The following is an 18559-nucleotide window of genomic DNA, read 5'->3' on the forward strand; positions in this document are numbered from 1 at the left end:
CATGACCTTAAGAAATAGGAAAGAATTCAGCAGAATGAAAGCCAAAAGTATCATATTTGATACATGAGTTTTTGAGAATAGGAAGCCCCCCCCCCAGGAAAAGAGCAATAAATAACAAAAATAAGAATACTGGAAATTAGGGCTGCACGATTAATCGTTAGAAAATCGCGATCTCGATTCATACTTATGTGTGATCTCATTTCCAAATGACAACGATTAAAAAAAAAAAAAAAAAAGACGACCATTGTACCGCATTTTGATCCGGGACGTAATCTGCATGAAAACAAGCGCTCACTCTTCCTGCTCAACAAATGACAAGGGCGGAGCCTTATACCACGTGATACAGAAGCTGTGCCGTGTGATGCTAAAATTAGCAGGGGAAAAACAACGGAGAACACGTCAGGGATGACGAGAAAGTGACAGGAGAAAATCCGTCCCGGTCAACCACCCAAACATCAATAACGGGAACCTTATACAGCGCTTCCCCTTACCCGTCGAACTCCCGCAGGCACAAAGAAATTACGGAGGCTATCACTTATCACCTGACCAAAGATATGGCTCCCATCAACATTGTGCAAAACGAGGGATTTAGGAAAATGATCAACACCCTAGACAAACGCTACACAGTGCCGTCCCGCAACTATTTTTCTATTGTTGCACTACCTGCTCTATACACGCAGCGTCGAGCAACGGTGGAGACGGAATGGACTACTTGCACTAACACTTCCGCGTTCTATGTAGTCCTGCTCCAGTGCTTCCGGTGCGGTTAAACCATGGCGACGTTCTACACTCGATGCCTACAAGAGCTCCCAAAATTGAACATCACCGATGTTCATCGGATTTGCAGAGTGACGACTACCCCCGCCAGCAAATTAGATAAAGGATTTAAGTTATATGCTGCATCTTATATACACAACTACGAAGGTAAGAAAACGTAAATTAACCGACAAAGAAACGCTAGCTAACGTCAAATGCAAACACTACGTTACTCCGCTATGTCCTTCATTTGATGTCAGTTCTCTACATTACATGTTTTCTTAAACGGTGTTTTATGTCGTCCTAAACTATAGTTGAGGTTTTCTTAACTAATGTCACTTTTGTTGTTAGACACTGTTATATTAGCGTTAGGTAGTTGGCTAACTATGGAGGTAGTTAACTACCTAATGCTACTCTTGCTAAGTGTAAAATATATATGTTTAAGACATGCTGAAATGAGTAATACAGAAATAATGCTAATGGTACTTGTATCTTTATTCAGTGTCCAATAAAGACAGGTTGTCAGGGGAGGTCGGTGTGAGAGCCCTGTGCTACAGGTCAATGAGGAAGAGTGAGGCACCACACAGACTAAGTGTAGGCAGGAAGCTGTGTAAAGTTGTTAATCCCCGTTCTGTGGGGTTCAGTTCATTTAAGCATTAGTTAAGTTCATTCCTAAAGGCCCATCAACTTGAATGTTTTCCTTGTCTCCCTGCTTTATCACTCCTAATTTGACTAGTCAGATAGTTAAATCAACGTGTGTTTGGGTGATCAGAAACATTTGACAACAAGTTAATACTGCAAATATACACAATCTAAGTTATTACAGTTATCAAGGATGGTTAAGTTGTTTTAATAGGGAGAGAAGGAAACACTAAGCATTCAGGAGGGTACGTAACCATAACACTGAACTATGTTCCTGTTCAGCTCTTCCATGAAGATGTTACATTTTTAATTTTCGTTCTTTCTTCTTAGATTAAGCTTCTGGATTCATCGCCGGTGATACTGACACATAGCCAGTGCTCCTGTGTGGCAGGCGCTGTTATGTGCAATCACACAGTGGCACTGCTCTTCCAAACAGCACACTACTCACAACTCAGAGTGCCGGTTGTCCCCCCTGTGCATAGCTGCACGGAATCTGAACAGCAATGGCACAAGCCACGGACAGTGGTAATTTAAATGAGGTTAAAGTTTTTGAATTAGTCCATGTTTACATATGAACAGCAACACCATCCATAGTAAATGTGTCTTCTGTTAGGGTGTGAGGCCAGGACCCATCAACTCCATGATCTTCACTAAGCCGGTACCAAATAGGATGGCCCAGACTGGAGTACGGTAATTACATTTGTAAAATTTGGTTTCATGTGTTACAAATGTATGTTGCTATTTTTTTCATACATACATGTGTCAGAATAGGTATTAATTTACATACAACATTACACTTTCTGAAGACGGCTAACTCAGTCATGTACATATACATCCCAGTCTCTAACTTATGCACCACTGTTTTACACCTTTTAGTTTTTAGTTTAGTTGTTGTTCAGTATAACAACCTTCTCCCTTACATTATTGTCATTGATGTTTTCTTTAGGAGTGGCTTCTACAGAGGCATGGTGGGTCCGTTACCAGATCCCTGCTTGTTCAGAATAACGGAGGCATATGCAAAATTTAATATTGAGGACAGGCCACTTGTGACCACAATGAACATGAGACCTGACAAGCCCCTTGTGGAAAGTGCCTTTGGGCTGGTGTCATATCAGCAGCCGGTTTTGACAACCCGGTACATCACACTACACCGCGATGCACCACCAACACCGCACTTGCCTCTGGAGGGGTATGACATCTTGCCATCAGATTGTGTGTTTGTGTGCTCAGAAGAAGAGCTTCTGCATCTGAAAAGCTTGTCTGTAACTCTGGAAATGGCTCACAAAATAGAGGAAGCTACACGTGAGCAAAGCTCTTCGTCTGAGTGGCATCAGCTCCGCAGGCCCAGAGTGACTGCCTCTAGGTTTCGGGAGGTGTGTCACGTCAGAGGCCAGAGCTCGGCCGAGTCACTAGCAGAGCGTATATTGAAGGGAACAAGGCAGACAGCAGACATGAGGAGAGGAACTGAGATGGAGCCTGCAATAGCAGCAGAGTATAGTAGGCTAATGAATGTTAACTACTCACCCTGTGGTCTGGTCATTCACCCCATTGCCCCCTGGCTTGCTGCATCTCCTGATGGTGTTGTTTTTGACCCCAATGAATACCCCCAGTTTGGCTTCGTCGAATTCAAATGTCCCAATGTACAAAACTTTATTGACTGCAAATATGTGCAGATGGAATGTGGTACCCCTAAACTAAAAAAGAGCCACGCATATTAATGGCAAGTGCAAGGACAACTGCTCATCAGTGGGATGCAGTGGTGTGACTTTGTTGTGTGGGCACAAGAGGACTACCTAGTGCAAAGAATATACATGGATATAGATGTGCACAATGCAATCAGAGAAAAGGCAGACTATTTCTTTTTTTACATATATATGCCAAGATACCTGTGTTTGGAAAAAATGAACAGTGAAAACAGCAAAAAGAAAAACAGATCCTTCAGGCTGGCTGGAACAAAATAACTGATGTTTTATTTTCAATATATTTCATGAATTCTTTTGTTGTTACATGTTACTTTTATGTGACATCAATAAACAGTTATTTAAGCAATGGCATCAATTTAATTTTTAAAAACACACATTAAAACGTTGAATTTGTGCAGAACTTATTTACATGGTAAGTATTTAAAACTCCATGCCTAGCATACTGATATACATTTAGACAATAACTGAACTGTAGAAAATGACAAATGGTATTTTTGATGTTACAAAAGTTCAATGTCACTTATGGTTTTAAAACGATTTAGTGATTTACTTTATAATTTTGATAAATAGTTTTGTTGAATCTGAATAGTAATAATAGTAGTATAATTAAACAGTATTATTAACATTAAACATTTGCAATGAATTTGAATTATCAATAACTGAAACTCAACTATCGGCACTCAAGTACCAGTTCTGTAATCAAGTATTGTCAGCTGAGAAGGAAGAAATTCAACTGTAGTGGCCTCAGCTGCAGGTCATTTTCCATAAGTTACTTGTACTGGCACTGGTGTCTTAGGAAAAATCCATCTTGTCTCACTTAACCCATTTTTTAACTAATGCTGTGTTCTGGTAATTTGACAGCATACATGCCACTGCAAACAGTTGGTTGATATTATAAACATGTGACATGGTAATGATGCTATCAAAAAGTTTGTTCTGTTTGATCCTCCTAATGACTCGCTCCACATGTACCCTGAGTCTGGCTATGGCCTGCGTCTCCTTAACCTGGTATGCTGGCATCTGCTTCTGCTTAGATAGAAAAGGTGGGCAGTACACTTTGCATTTACAACAATCAGTGATTAGGAAGCCCTTATCTACCATCACTGCCATGTCTTCAGTCAACTTCTCAGCAATGCCTGATTGTTTGAATAGTTCCTTGTCACTAACCGAACCAGCATACAGATTAGAGATGAATGTCACTGGACCATGTGGAGCTATGCCAACCAGGGCTTTCATCGTACAGTGGGATTTGTACGAAGAGTACATTTCACTTTGGAGAAGTGGTGAGGATGGTGTCTGACACCTCAGCTCTGTACAGTCAAGGATCATCTGGGTGTCTGAGAAATCTTTGAATTCCTCAGGGAGGTAAGCTTGCACTTCTTCACGTGTAAGCCAGATGCACTGAGACCCCAGTGCAGTGGCAAGAAAATTTGTCCATGTTGCAATAATGCGGCTCACTGTGGACTGGTGTATGTTAAATCGGTGTGCCAGGTCCCTCTCCTTCAAACCAACTGACAGGAAAACCAGGAAAAGAAAAAACTCGGCAATTGGCTGTAGCAGCTGCCTCTGGAAGGTGAAAACAAAAGGGAAAATGTTACTCCTTAAGCTATGAACTAGTAAAATTATTCTTTTCTTGGCTAAATGTTTTGTAATGGTTAGGCATACCATACTGTACCATGGGGTAAACAATGAGGTGCTGTAGTGCACAGGTGTATGTATGTAAAGGATACTGAGTCTAGCATACATACACCTGTGTATGTATGCTACTGTACATAAAGTAATGTTATTGTACATAAATACAATAACATTACACCTCTAGTTCTAACTACCAACAAACCCATAACCTACTGTTGATGTGTGTGCAGGTGTCAACAGTTCTTCGTTCCGATTGGCAGCTGACTTGGCTCTTGAAACCCGGATCATTTTATAGATGCAAGGCTCAATCAAAACCCAGAATGCCATCAAATGATCATAGCTTGGAAATCTATTCACGAGAGAGACATACATCGTGTCAATCATTAATTAACATTACACACTGACATAAAAATAATGTGAACTGTGACAAATATGCTAATGGTATGCTGTATAAAATAGTCTGATTAAGAGTATTTGGTGTTGTATTTTACCTGTAGCATTAGGATATCGTTTAAATACTAAAGCATCTACATAAAACATACAATCAGCAGAGAAAAAGTAAATATCTATTTTGTTTTCATTAAGACTGGAAAAACTTTCTAAATTTAACTGATGGTGACCTTGGTATATTTTAAACAGTTAGCTTGAATAGAACTTAGATGTACCTGGTATAGAATCGGATGTCAGTGTCGGAGCCAGCAAAACGCTGTAACCCAAATTCTCGCTGGACACGTAACTCCTGTATTTCCTTCCTCAGAGTCTCCACGTCTTTGGACAGGTCTTCTGCAGCTGATGCAGATATGTCCAATGCAGATGGCTCAGGGACTGAGCAGTAGTCATGATCTCTTGTAAGACTGTGCTCTTCTTGATCGTCAGGAGGAACTCGTTCAGGGCGTCGCTCCGTTCTCTCCCAAACACTACGCCGCGGTGGTTCAACTTTATAGCCATTCCACTCAAAAAGTGTTGGTACAGCACCTTTAATAAGCCGCCTTCGACCATCGAGGGTTGTTGGCTCTATGAGTTGATCACTGGCAAAGTGTCTGCAGCAGACCCTGGTGTGAGAGGTAATCGTGAAATGATCCCGGCGTATATTTACCAGCCATTGTCTTCTCAAGTCGGAATGGGTCGGAAAGGCATGAAAACTTAGTATGCCGTTAAATTTGGCTGAAGCTGAACAAAGTGGGACACAGCAATGCTCGGAGTATTTCTTCTCCTGTTTTTGAAAATGTTCTGTTTTAAATACTTTCCTTTTTATACTCATTCTGAAGCGACATTAGCATAGCTACCGATAGATAAGCAAACGTACCGGAAACGCACAAGCGGTACTATTTGGAAACGGAAATACGTCACATGCCCTAGTGCAAGTAGTCTATTTCAAGCAGTACAACATTTTGCAGCAACAACAAAACGTGAGACATTTGTTGTTTTATACCTTTATTTATTGTTTTTATGTTCAGTCCCAACTGTTGCGAAGTTGATGTGCAGTTAATAAGTGCAATAAATATTTACACTGGAAAAGAAAATCGTGAGAGAATCGTGATCTCAATTCTAAGGCAAAAAATCGTGATTCTCATTTTATGCAAAATCGTGCAGCCCTACTGGAAATCCGGTTGTTCAGTGATGACGCGACGAATCCTACTTCCGGGTCTAAAGTAGTCTGCGTTTAACATGGCTTTTGTGTTGTTAACATGTTTAATGTTATGTATTTTCTTCTATTTAATCTCAAAAAGCTCCTAAAACAGTCAGTGAACCCTGTTGACCTCCCTCGGCTTTTATTACCACTAATCATTTATTTAAGCTCAGTTTTTAAAACCTTAGGATGTAACTACAGCCCAGCCCATGCAGCAGTATATGAATGACTAACCTTGTATTGTGGATGGATTATCTCAGTTGTTCTCCTGGCTGAAGTTTGGTCCTTTTACAGCATCCTGCCATGCGATTACATTTGTTCCTGACCACCGAGAACACTCACGTTAACTTTTATCGAGTGGAAAAAAAGTTACCTTGTTCATATTATGCTAACATAGCTGTGTCGCTAGCGGTCACGTAGCACATCATTATATACCAGCTAGCCAAACTTCAGTAACCCTACAAACGTCACTGCTGTTTAGTTTTCTATCTTCATTTATGCTGGAAGTGATAACAGAGCTGTACGTTTTAATTTGTTTCCAAAACCCCGCAGTCAGGACATGCTATATTGTATTTAGATAGATGCTAGCGAGCTAACTCCCTGCTAACTTCTAACTCCGTTAAATGTCATAAATTCCGTTTTCATGGATGCCTGGATGTTAAACTCAATTGTTACACCTGGTAGAGCAGAACGCTGATCATTTTATTAAAGATGAAAGACTTTAGACAGTTTTTCAACTCTCAGTAATGCCATAGTGATCGTTTGATATATGGACCTGCAGCGGAGTTTAGACCCAGACACGGCTAGTGACGTCAGACTGAACAATCAGATAGCAAATATGATACAAATGAAAACAATATATTCAAATTAATATTGAATTCATTTATTATTTTAAGGTTCTTTTTAAGGTTCAATAAAAACTCAGTTTTCAAAAATGTTTCATTTACTACGGCTCATCAAGAAAGACCTAAGACAGTGAGTGTTATGGTTTCATTCTACATTTCAGTCAGTGGTGTCAGGCATCTTGTCAAAATTGATGTAATTATGACAGAAAAATACAGTCAGATCTTGATCCAGCCTTCAATACCATCTGGAAAACGTCCGATTGGCAACAGCTTTATTTTTTTTAGCTAAGCAGTGATCCCAAACAAACTGCCAGTGCAGTAAAAGTACAACTGGGTACAAAAACACACAATGGAAAACCATCAGTCATAGATTGGACTCCCCAGAGAAACACAGCCTGAGCTCTCTTAGATAAGTTTTTTTTCATGTCTTCTCCAGTCTTCTTGAAGGACATCCAGTCTCTTCTTTGGATGTTGGCTTCCTTTTCTTCTATTGTCTGCCAAGATGATCCCACACTGCTTCAGTAATGTTGAGGTATACCAAATACTGACTTTCAAGCTAATCGGGACTGAAGAAACTCTGCAAATGTATCAATAAACTTCTGCACATATTTTCTTGCAACATATAAAGACATGAGTGGTGGCTCAATCATGACTTAGATTTGTATACTCCTTTCAAGAAACCCAAAGATGCTTTACAAAGGAGTATAAATAAAATATATATATAAATGAGCACAAAGACTAAAAGTTGAATGCTTTGTTAGAAAGGTGAGTTTCTTAAAAGAGGCCAGTGATGGGGTACTGCGAATCTCAGATGGGAGAGAGTTCCAAAGGGTAGGAATACCATAGAGGTATGGAGGTTGACTACAAGGGACTGAAAGCAGACCCACAGCTGAGGACTGTAGCACCCAAAACTGTTTGTATGGGGGAATAAAGTCAGACAGGTACTGAGGGGTGAGGGCATTGAGGGATTTATAAGTGACAAAAGGGCTCACTACTTGTACACAGTAATGCCTTTTCTTGTTGTTTTGCAGCAGCAGCAGAAAAACAGTGTTTATAGCTTGTGAATTGCTTAAATAATGTTTCTACTGGTCTCTGTTTTCTCTTGGCACACACGTGGATGGGGTAATGGATGCCCTTGTATGAAACAGTTTCACAGGCAGCTTTTTGTGCCATAATGCCAACACACACCTCATTAGAAGAGTCCCTAAGGTAGCTCGGGGGGAGGTGAGGAGGTTGATTGACAGCAGTGGCATTCAGACTAAGGAGGAGACAGTGCGGAAACAGCACGGCACGGCCACTGTCTGGGGAGAATAAAAATGGAGAGGCCTCTTAGTGCTTATAAACTCTGTGGTAACTAGAGTACTGCTTCAGTCATATTCACACTTCCACACAGCAGGTGCCAAGGATGAAGGACCATGGTACATCAAAGTTTTTTGTTTTGTTTTCGGGGCCACATGATCCTCAGGAGTGTCCACTCTTAGCAAGGAACACCACTGTGTCACCGCAAACCTGTGACACCTGATCAACGTTGTTACTGAATGATAAGACAAGTGCCTCGTATTTAGGATTTCTGATGCCTTGAGTAGTACTTCTGTGGCATTAAATTCAAGTTTCCCATCCAGTATCTTTGTCAGCACGTATGCAGTCTTTTGGAGTGGTCTTTGTCTACACTTAAGCTGCTGTATTTGTCAGGAGAGTTGGATCACAACCAGGAGATAAACAGGAGGCAAACTTGCTGCTAATTCTGTCCCACATTTTTCCTCGCAGCAGACGCGGAGGGACATTGGCTAATATTGTTATAGGTAATTTCTGCCAAATGGCTGGTAAATGTGGCTTGGGAAGACAAATGCCTCCAAATGCATAGACACAAACACTCACACACCCTTGGTCTTACGCGTGCACGCACACATACACAGAGCAGAGGAAGATGGGAAACTGCAGATTGAATTAAGGTAAAATTAACTGGAAACTTTGTGAAAGTTGTGCTGCTTTCCTTGAGGGGAAAATCCGATTAACTTCATTAACATACCTGGCTAGAACTTCAGTTCTGGAAAGGAAGTCACGCTGACAGACAAATAGACAATGTATGGCGGTATGTGGGGGTGAGGCGGTGGCGGTGCTGGTGGTGGAGGGAAGGGGTAAAATTGGGATGAGGCAATTGCCAGATGGAGAGGTGAGGGAGAAGGGAGGGAGGAGGAAGCAAGGGCTATGCTGAGTGATATCTGCAATGTGCAGGGTGTGAAGCGTGTCATCTATCATCTAATAGAAAACCTGTGTGTGGCTGAAACGGTGAAAAAAACACACCACACTTTCCTTTCCCTTCTCACGCTCGCTGCTATTTGTACCCACAGGGTAACCGGTCCAATTGCTGACAGTTCCTCTGCTGTCCCCGTTTGCCCCTGTGTTTTCTCTCAGCGCTGCTCTGTCACCTGTCACACATGCAGCTATGATGCAATTTCCCACAACTGTGTGATCTGAATCTTAACTAAGCCATGACTCAGACGCTGATTGGAGTTCGCTATTTAATGCTGATTTTCAGATGGCGATGCGTTTGTAAAGTCTGGATAACGAGCCTCTGGTTTCATTTTCAAATGAATGCATCCGTTTACTGCTTGTTGGCAAACAGTTACCTTTAAATGAAAATGTCTAATTGGCAAAAGATGTCTGCAATTAGTCCTTTATGAACGGAAAAGAGGCTGTAATTAGATAAACATGTCGCCCTTGGCGAGCCGCAACAGCTCTGTTGTATTAGATGAGGATTTAAAAGTCAGTCGCAGGTGATCAGTCATTTCAACTTTGATGTTAATGCAGCTGTTGTTCAAGGTCGGCGTGACCTTGTTACAGCTTTGCACAGTGAGGTAGTCGTAACACCCGCACAACAATGTGTGCAGGCTTTAGTCTACTCTAAAGCTAGACGATGTTTTGACTTAGAAAGGTGACAGCTGTAATGGAGCGCGTATAGGGTTGTGTGACATGCCGTCACTGCCAGAGCATTTGTATCAGTTCACATTTTTTAAATCTTTTTAAACAGTCAGTTTGGCTTATTCTCTGCATGTTTGTTTGGATTAAGAGAATCAGTTTCCTTGTCGTGAGTTGTTATGAAGAAGTAAAGCCTCTGACTCACATGTGCACGCTGTCAACTGCCGTCGTATAAGCGTCAAAACAGACGCAGTTTTTACTAGGTTTGACGTCATCCACCCAAGGGATCTGAGATATATATCAGCCTCTTCAAAACCTTGTGGTGGTATTTTTTTTTCTTTTAATATCCCACAGTGATCGCCCTCTGCTTTGTGACCTAAAAGATTACATATTGCTCGTGTACAGTTAACAGTTAACTCCCCGGCCTTTTACATTTCCCAGCACAAAAGATGAATCTGCTTACGGTGCAGCCACTTCCTACTTGTTCCTCCTCTAATGAAGGCTAAGTGCGTTTTAGTGTTCTAATGGCTTTGCATTAAGCCCCATCTGATCCGGTTCTCTTACACAACAGTGCCTGATTAAGGCCAAGACTCATAAATATTCTTATTTAAACAGGGAGATGGGTTATTCATTGTTAGAGGTTTACTGGAGTTCAGTCATTTCAGTGTTCAATTATTCATCTCGTGCAACTCTCAAGGCCTTAAATACATAAACTGTATATAGTAAAAGGCTTCCACGAGAAACTGTAATAACTTATGTGAATATATTTTTACAATAGCATATTCCACATAATGGGTTTAGGTAGGCTTTTGACAGACATGCTTGCTGATCCAGTGCTTCGAGTTTCTGAATGACTATTAATGTTTTTTTAATAAACATATTTATTTAACTCTGTTCTGAAATTCAATGCAAACTATTTAACATCCCTTTCCCATCTTCCAAACTCCCACCTGTCCCTTTTCCTGCCCACTAAAGCTTTGCTCTAATGCTTATAGCCTCGGTTGTGTTGCATTGTGCGAGCTCTGGTATGTTTTTGTCTTTTCCAGACTGACTTGCCTCTCGGAAGGCTGAACTTAAAATAATTTTTCAGCTACGCATTTCCTCGGTGTGATATAATCCTTAACACTTCTACACTTACACTGCATGTGTTTGCGTCGCTTTACTAGCAAGAGACAAACCGCCTGAGAGAGTGAGGACAAATAAAGTCTCCTTGGCAAATCCTTTACGTTAAACAGTCCCCCTCAGTTGTATCTGTGCTATACAGTTATATTTGTGAAATTCAAAATATAGATCATAATGTTACATTAGGATTCCTACAGAGGCATGGTCAGCCAACAGCCTCCACAGGTCAGCCAATATCCGTGCCGGGCCAAGTCAGCTGATGTTTTGACTCATTCCCTTATTTGCATGCTCTTGTCAAGTCAAATATGTGTTATTGAAGCAGATTTTAGTCAGTGCATGCTATTTCTTACTTAATCACTGTCATGACCGTTGTCATTTATCTCTTCTCTGGTGTGTGTGTGTCGGGGGGGGGGTCTTGCTGCTCTCCCTGCATTTAGGCCTTCTATTGTTTTAATGTGTGCCTTTGTTCAGATTAAACCAACCACAGTTAGTCAAGTTAATACTAACAGCTGTGCTGTGAAATCTTCTGTACTCGTATGTTAAATTGATGAGTGATGACAAGGAAGGTTTCTGTTCTTCACTGTCTCCTGCTGTCCTCATTTGCATTTCAGTGGTTGGGATTGTGCGACAGTCTCTCTAATAGTGACAATATGAATATGCAGTTTCATAACTGATGCTCATTGTTGTTGCAGTCATAACATAAGGTACCAGCAGTAAGGTCGATGAGACACTCGGCTTGTGCAGACGTTAAGCTTTTGTGTTGGGGTAACTAAATTTGATAAATAGAGTAGGAAGTGTAGCGTTTAAATTTAAATAAATAAATATTATATAAATATCGAATTCAAAACATGATAATGTCATATTCCCATTTCTTTGTTGATTTTTGTTGTGCCACTTTGCGTTTAGTTGTCTTCCTGTGCCTCCTGTGTTTCCCTGTCTCTGTTTTTAAGTGTTTGTTTTCATGTTGCTGTGTCCTCATGTTTTAGTAACAACTGTCTTTGTTCTAGTTTTACTTCCTGCTCTTTTTACTTCCTTTGTGAGTGTCATTCAGCCTCTTTCTTTTTACCTGCTGGGTGTGTTCAACTTTGTCCTGCTCCCACCTGTGTCTTGTTATTCAATCTATTCTTAGTGTGTTTATATATAACCCTAGTCCTCACACTGCCTGCTGTCTCCGGTTGGTTAGGGTCCTCTGTCCCTGTCCTTGTTTGACTTTTTTGGACTCCGCATCATAAAACAATGACCTTATTTTTTTTTTTACTTTGCTTTGTGCACTAAACTATATAGATATAGATATATACTATATATCTATATATATACTATATAGATATTGCAAGTTCTTTGCAAATCCTTCTCAGTAAATTTGCATTTACCAGGGTCTTGTTGGCAAAGTGAACACGTAGGCTGTCATGAATATTTCACAGTTCTGCTTTGGTTTCAAATTTTCAAGATCACTGTTCAAATTAGGGGAAAAACTGTAAAATTAAAAGTTGTATAATTCCCCATGTTTGAAAAGTGTGGCTTTTGTTTCAAGGCTCCTTCTCCTTCTACGGTGTCTCTCACACATTTGCAAATTGCTGATAAAGCTGGTGCCCTGTTCTATTTCCATGCGCACCTTTTATTTGATCTGTGTTCAGGATTGTAAGGTAATTTTCTGCTTAACTGAAACTGTTAATTGAAACTGAGGATTTCTTTTGTGTTTTTGCTCAAGGATCTTTTTTTCTCTGATTTGTCTGACATTTTACTCATTTTGTTGCATAGTAACCACAAACAGAAAGGTATACGCTGATACCTTGGGCATAATTTGTGCCAACTGTGGAAAGATAAGTACAGAGATGTGAAATATATTTAGCACTGGGCTAATTGCTAATGCTAATACAAAGAGCTGAAGTCCTGCTCTCAGTATAATCCTTTTTTCCACGTAGGCAGTTTGAACTTTTTCTTGTCCTTTTATGCTATGTAAATAAAAGTAATGTCATTATCTCCTCCTCTGAGCATATGAACTAAAATCAGCAGATTGTTTGGTTTTCTTTCAAACCTTTCTAGCCACCCTGCTTACTGATAACTTACTGATAACTGATGATAAAATAAAATGGCATCTTCTGGAACTGCCTCACCACGATGCTGAAGCAGCTCCAGAAGATGCAAATATGTTAAGAAAAATTTTATTTTTCTATTTTTCAACTTCTTTTTGTCAGTCAAATGAAAAAAAAAAAATCCAACATAGCTGTGTTTAAAGCCTATTATTGGTTACTGATTCTCCATTTATTACAAAAGGAACATAAAAGGATGTTTAGTTGGGAAAGGGGCTTCTGACGAGGCTTTGACAACCCATAATTTCAGCTGCAGACAGGCTGCCTGTGGATGTATGTGTGTTTATGTCTGCATGCTGGTTACAGATTGAGATCCCTGGTTTGGAGTACGCTCTGCAGGCTGGGAACAGGATGTTGAGATGACAGCAGTCACAGGAGGGGGTTATCAGATGTAGCCGTCAGCTGACAGACTTATTGCACTGTCTGTCCCCCTCCTGAGTCGAGGCCCAGATACATACTGTATTAGGCCAAATGCTGCCTTACTGGCCCAGTTTATGTACAGCCTAGTTTGGAAGTGTCTGGAAGGTATTGTGGGCCATCCTGTAACATTTCTAAACTTAGTTCCTTTGATTTAATGTAACTAAAAGAGAAAAAAAGACCAAGTGTGTCAGGTAAATTAGCTTTGGTAGGTGGTAAGTTTCAGAATTTATTGGAACCAGATGTCGGCTCGTCTGGATTCTGTGCCTGTTTTATTTAAATTGGACGACTTACTAGGTACAAGATTGATTTGTCATAAAAGTCTCCCTGATGGTAAAACAGCTTTTAGATTGAGTGAGCAGCTTTTAATGAATTTTTAGGGCCCATAGCATATACTATTTGCCAAAAACATTCACATAAATCTGTCGCGCAGATACTCAGGGAGACAAAAATAAGCAAAGAAATATGCAAAAAGGGGAAGTAAATAAACGTTATCTGTGCACACATGCATATTAATTTGCTGGGAACACTGGTGCACACTTATTTTACATACAGAAGCACAACTCCCAAAGTGTACATGTTTCAGGGCTAAAAGAGTGAACGTGTCAGATCAGTTTTAATTGGAGATGCTCTGGCCGGCCACAGAGCAGGAACAACAAAAAGCTTTTACCGAAGAATTGTTTGGCGCTTGGCAAAGCTTCCCCATTTGAAAAACAGCAAGAGACAGATTTGGATTATAGCAGAAGCCAAAACAATATCTCTGCTTGACTGGAGCCACAGCCTTTTGTCTTGGCTTAAAACAAGGTTAAAAGCACTGAGGCAATCTGTCAGCATTACCCCTGATATAATTTCATTATTATGTAGCAATTGGCCTCACTCGCAAAGGCAGATGGGACACAAATTCGCAACAGGCGCATTGATGTAAACACTTGGGTTGTACTCAAAGTTCATTTCGCCTTATCAACAAGGGAAGTGGGGTGGAGGTGGGTTACTGAGCGATGACTCATGCACTTAAGAGAATATTATCATTAACCACAGTCCTTCTGGCTCATTTCCCACACTTTTTGAGGTTTTGTGATATCTGGCACTTGACATTTTAGTAGTAATCTTGATTTTTGATTTCATCCCGGACCACAAATGGTGTCCAGATGTTTAATTTTTCAGCAGCCTTTTAATTAAGAAACCCGTCATGCTGTCAAATGCCACTGTCCCAGTGTTACAATGAGTAACAGTGTCTTTGTCTGAAAAAGACACTAACTAACAGAATATTAATAATAATAAATGATAAAAGAAGAACAAAAATCTCTTGAAGTGTTAGAATTGAGCACAACTCAATTAATTTGAAATTCTTAGTCACATCCTTAAATAGCCAAGTAATGTTGTAAACAATGGCATGTGTGCCATTTGTATGTCTAAATGTTAGCAGTCTAGGGTCCGAGGTCTTCAAGATATCATTTTCAGATTTTTTGTGTGTACATATTAATAAGAGGTCACGCTGATTTAATTTAGGTGAAAATCAGGTCAAGGTCACGCCACGTTATTCACAATTTTTTATGGATCGTCTTCAAATGTCACAAAAATATATTGTTCCTTAGAGGAAATTAGTTTCTAGTTTGGTTAACCAATATACCTTGACCTTCATTGTTAGCACCCAAGGTTAAAGTGAGAAAAAAACAACAACCAATAAACGATATTGTAAAATATCATATGAAAGGGCATGGAGAGAGCTGTACAACACACGTTTTAAATATGAAGCCCTATAGTGGCACGATGATGCCATAACAAGCTGATGTCATCACATTGTAGCAGAAACATAAAACATCAAAGTTTTAGTAAAGCCCTCGCTCTTTAGGGAGCTGTGCCCTCTGATTGTTTTTGTATTAAAAGCCTTAATCTGTGACTGAGAATTAGCACCTACAAATATGGAGCTAGGGTTCTCAGTGGGAAATGGGTGCCCACTCTGGTTTTGGAGTGAGTCACTGCCGGAGGTGGAGTGCTTCAAACCTTTCCGGTTCTTGTTTATGAGTGAGAGCAGAAGGTGGTGAAGAGAGAGCATCAAAGTGAAGCTGCTGATTTACAGGTCAATTTACATTCCCAACCTTATCTATAGCAACGAGCTGTGGGTAGTGACCGATGGAATGAGAGTGCAGATGGTGGAAATGAGCTTCCTCTGAAGGGTGTCTGGTCTCTCCCTTAGATTGAGGACCTTGATTATTTGGGAGAGTAACAGCCACTATATTCCTCCACATCAAAAGAAGGTGGTTTGATTATCAGGCGAGGAAGTTTCCTGGAAGGCTCCAAGGTGAAGTGGTTTTTTGGGGGGTTGTTCAACTGAGAGGAGAGCCAGGATATGCTGGAGAAATGATGTGGAACACCTCAGTGGTCCTCCAAAACAGCTGGAGGAGGGCAGTGTGGGCGTCTGTCCTTACACTGCTGCCCCTGCAGCGTGGATAGAAAATGGATTGGAAGGTTTGCAACTGTGACTCATCCAGAACTGTACATTTTATTAAATGTTCTTCCGTTTATGTATGCATGATTATCCTTGTCGTGTATCCCAACTGCTCTGACCTTTAAAGGGACAGTTAATGTGGACATGGTCTAAGGGCTGCCTGTTGCCCATTTAGAATAAGTCAGCCTGGACAGATTGGTCATTGCTGCAAGATAACACTCATTTCTGCCTTTAAGAATTATCACATTATCATTAGTTGTCTGGTTTTAATGCAGATGCTTTCAGTTTAGCCTGCTTCATATGTGTCTGGTTGTTACCCATCAGCCTATGAGGTGCTGTCTCAGGAACCAGCAGAGGCTGTGGGCTCAATATTGTAATAGCTAGGATGATTTTTAGACAGGGAGTCTCTGACAGGCTATAAGTACAACAGCCTGATGCATGGAGCAGAGCACCAGAGTGGAAATCTGTTGCTCCTGGGCTGTCTGGGGTTCACATCATCACAGCTGACAGCTAGTGTGCATAGGCACAGCATGTAACATGATAAAATGGGAGAAAGTCCAAGTCTGCCTTTGATTTGGTGAAATATATAGGTTAGATGTCTAATTTTGTACTGATGTATTTGTGTAACAAGAGAAAACAAAAACTCTTATATTATTTATTAAATGTTTTATTGTCTGTCCTTGCTAAGAGGTTTTAATAATTGAATTCATTCCGGTTTCAGTCAGCATAACCTTTTCCACAAGGCAGGCATTGTTATTCTTCAACAAAATAAAATATTGTCAAATCAAAGAAAAGTTTTGAACAATCTCCCCTGAAAGTCTGCCTTTTTCGATTCAGCTCCTTTGCAAATTTAAGACGTGGTGTCGGTACACACTCATGGACTCAGTGTGGGATTTAGCTTTGTTCACACCCTGTGCCACACATGTCCTTTAAAATGTCAGCTGGAGACGTACCAAATCTTTATTGTGACATTTTCAACACATGCTTCTCATAATGGGGTGGTTGTACGCTGTCGCAGAGAGATAACTGTAAAATCGTTGGGTACCATCAGTGTGACTCACTGATATCCCTTGATGTCTTTTAAGTTGATTACTGCATTTAATTCAGCGTAAACTCCACGGTGATGCTGGGTCATGGCAGGACTAGAAGAAAGCGAGCTGTGAACTGCACCTACAGTGAAAAGATTTCCTTTTCAAAAACCCATCCCAGTAGAACATGGGGTTACAGTGATAGGGTCATGAATATGGATGAGCTCAGATAGCATACCCTACTGCTGCCTAAGTGGAGCGATGGCCTAGTATTCTCATACCCACTGACTAGTACACAGAGGTTGGGTGGTGCAGTGCAAATGACATAATACCAGAATTAATATTTTATTTAGCTCATCTCCTGTTGACTACATCGCACCATAGTGCTCAGTGGCTGCTGTTTACACTGATACTCTCTCCCACCTGCTGCTTCCTCTTCTCCCTTTCTCTTGCACTTGTTTTTATGCAATTAGTGTTCTGTTTTCTTCTTCTTTTTCTTTCCTTTTTGCTTGGAATAACAATTTGGTTTCTAGGAAGAAAATTACAACAATATATGATAAAGATTTCCTGCAGCTCAGCCTCACTCCACTCAGCACGTTATTATGCTCATTTATTTAAATAAAAGTTTAAAGAAAGCATCTGTGTGTGCTTGTGAGGTTGCTCTTGGCACACCCCACCCAAACTTTCCTCCTCTGTTACTCCGAATCTACATAAACTATTTTGGGAACCAAACTTTAAGGCTGTTTGTTTCCCTTCGACTCGTTTTCATACAAAACCTTCCAGCATTTTCTGCTTTTATTCCAAACACACACACAAATGACAAACACACAGTGTTCAGTCCCCGGCCATGAATTTTTTCCCTTTTCACATGCTTCCTACTTTAATAATGAGCCGTCACCATGGTGAACATACAGGTATAACAGCTTGTGTATTTATAAGAGCCTCCAGCAGTCTGGCAGGAATAAGGACATCAGCTAAATCTGCATGATATGTTGATCTGTAGATTGGTTATGGTTGGTGGAATTTATCGCCATGAAGTAAAAGCTGATATTTCAGCAGATACCATTTTGCAAGAACATGGTTTAATTCCTGAAAAATAAATAAATAAATAATAAAGAAACACTAATGATAGTAAATGACAGTAAACTATCCCACTAGGAATGAATAAAATCTTTAATTAGTTCTTGAATTTTTCTACTTTTCTAAACCTCTATGAATTTAGTAGAATCATTATCAATGTGACTATTAATATAGAAATTCTTTTCAGAGTCAGATTTTGCAGTATAAGGAATAATGCCTTTGACCCACAATTTCAACTACAAT

The 18559-nt window shown here is 40.3% G+C and overlaps 3 protein-coding genes across 3 annotated transcripts; 1 reads left to right on the forward strand and 2 right to left on the reverse strand.

Annotated features, from left to right (window-relative positions):
• Positions 1–718: 718 nt before the first annotated feature.
• LOC147316210 (uncharacterized) lies at positions 719–3116 on the forward strand. The gene is made up of 4 exons (XM_086260190.1): positions 719–924; positions 1729–1923; positions 2012–2088; positions 2345–3116. The coding sequence occupies exons 1-4, from the start codon at positions 895–897 to the stop codon at positions 3114–3116; spliced, it is 1074 nt and encodes a 357-aa protein (XP_086116316.1). The 5' UTR covers positions 719–894.
• Positions 3117–3385: 269 nt separating this feature from the next.
• Positions 3386–4889, reverse strand: LOC147316211 (uncharacterized). Its single transcript, XM_086259531.1, has one exon. It carries the CDS (start codon positions 4845–4847, stop codon positions 3915–3917), a length of 933 nt encoding a protein of 310 aa, XP_086115657.1. The 5' UTR covers positions 4848–4889; the 3' UTR covers positions 3386–3914.
• A 33-nt stretch (positions 4890–4922) lies between these two features.
• Positions 4923–6101, reverse strand: LOC147316212 (uncharacterized). Its single transcript, XM_086260191.1, has 2 exons — positions 5402–6101; positions 4923–5085 (listed from the first exon to the last, which is right to left on the reverse strand). Exons 1-2 carry the CDS (start codon positions 5995–5997, stop codon positions 4923–4925), a joined length of 759 nt encoding a protein of 252 aa, XP_086116317.1. The 5' UTR covers positions 5998–6101.
• Positions 6102–18559: the final 12458 nt, after the last annotated feature.

The sequence above is a fragment of the Aulonocara sp. 'chitande type north' Nkhata Bay genome, linkage group LG13 (assembly GCF_057382095.1).
Source record: "Aulonocara sp. 'chitande type north' Nkhata Bay isolate Kocher_YH1m ecotype deep benthic linkage group LG13, A_spYH_male_GT1.1, whole genome shotgun sequence".
Classification (NCBI taxonomy): Eukaryota; Metazoa; Chordata; class Actinopteri; order Cichliformes; family Cichlidae; genus Aulonocara; species Aulonocara sp. 'chitande type north' Nkhata Bay.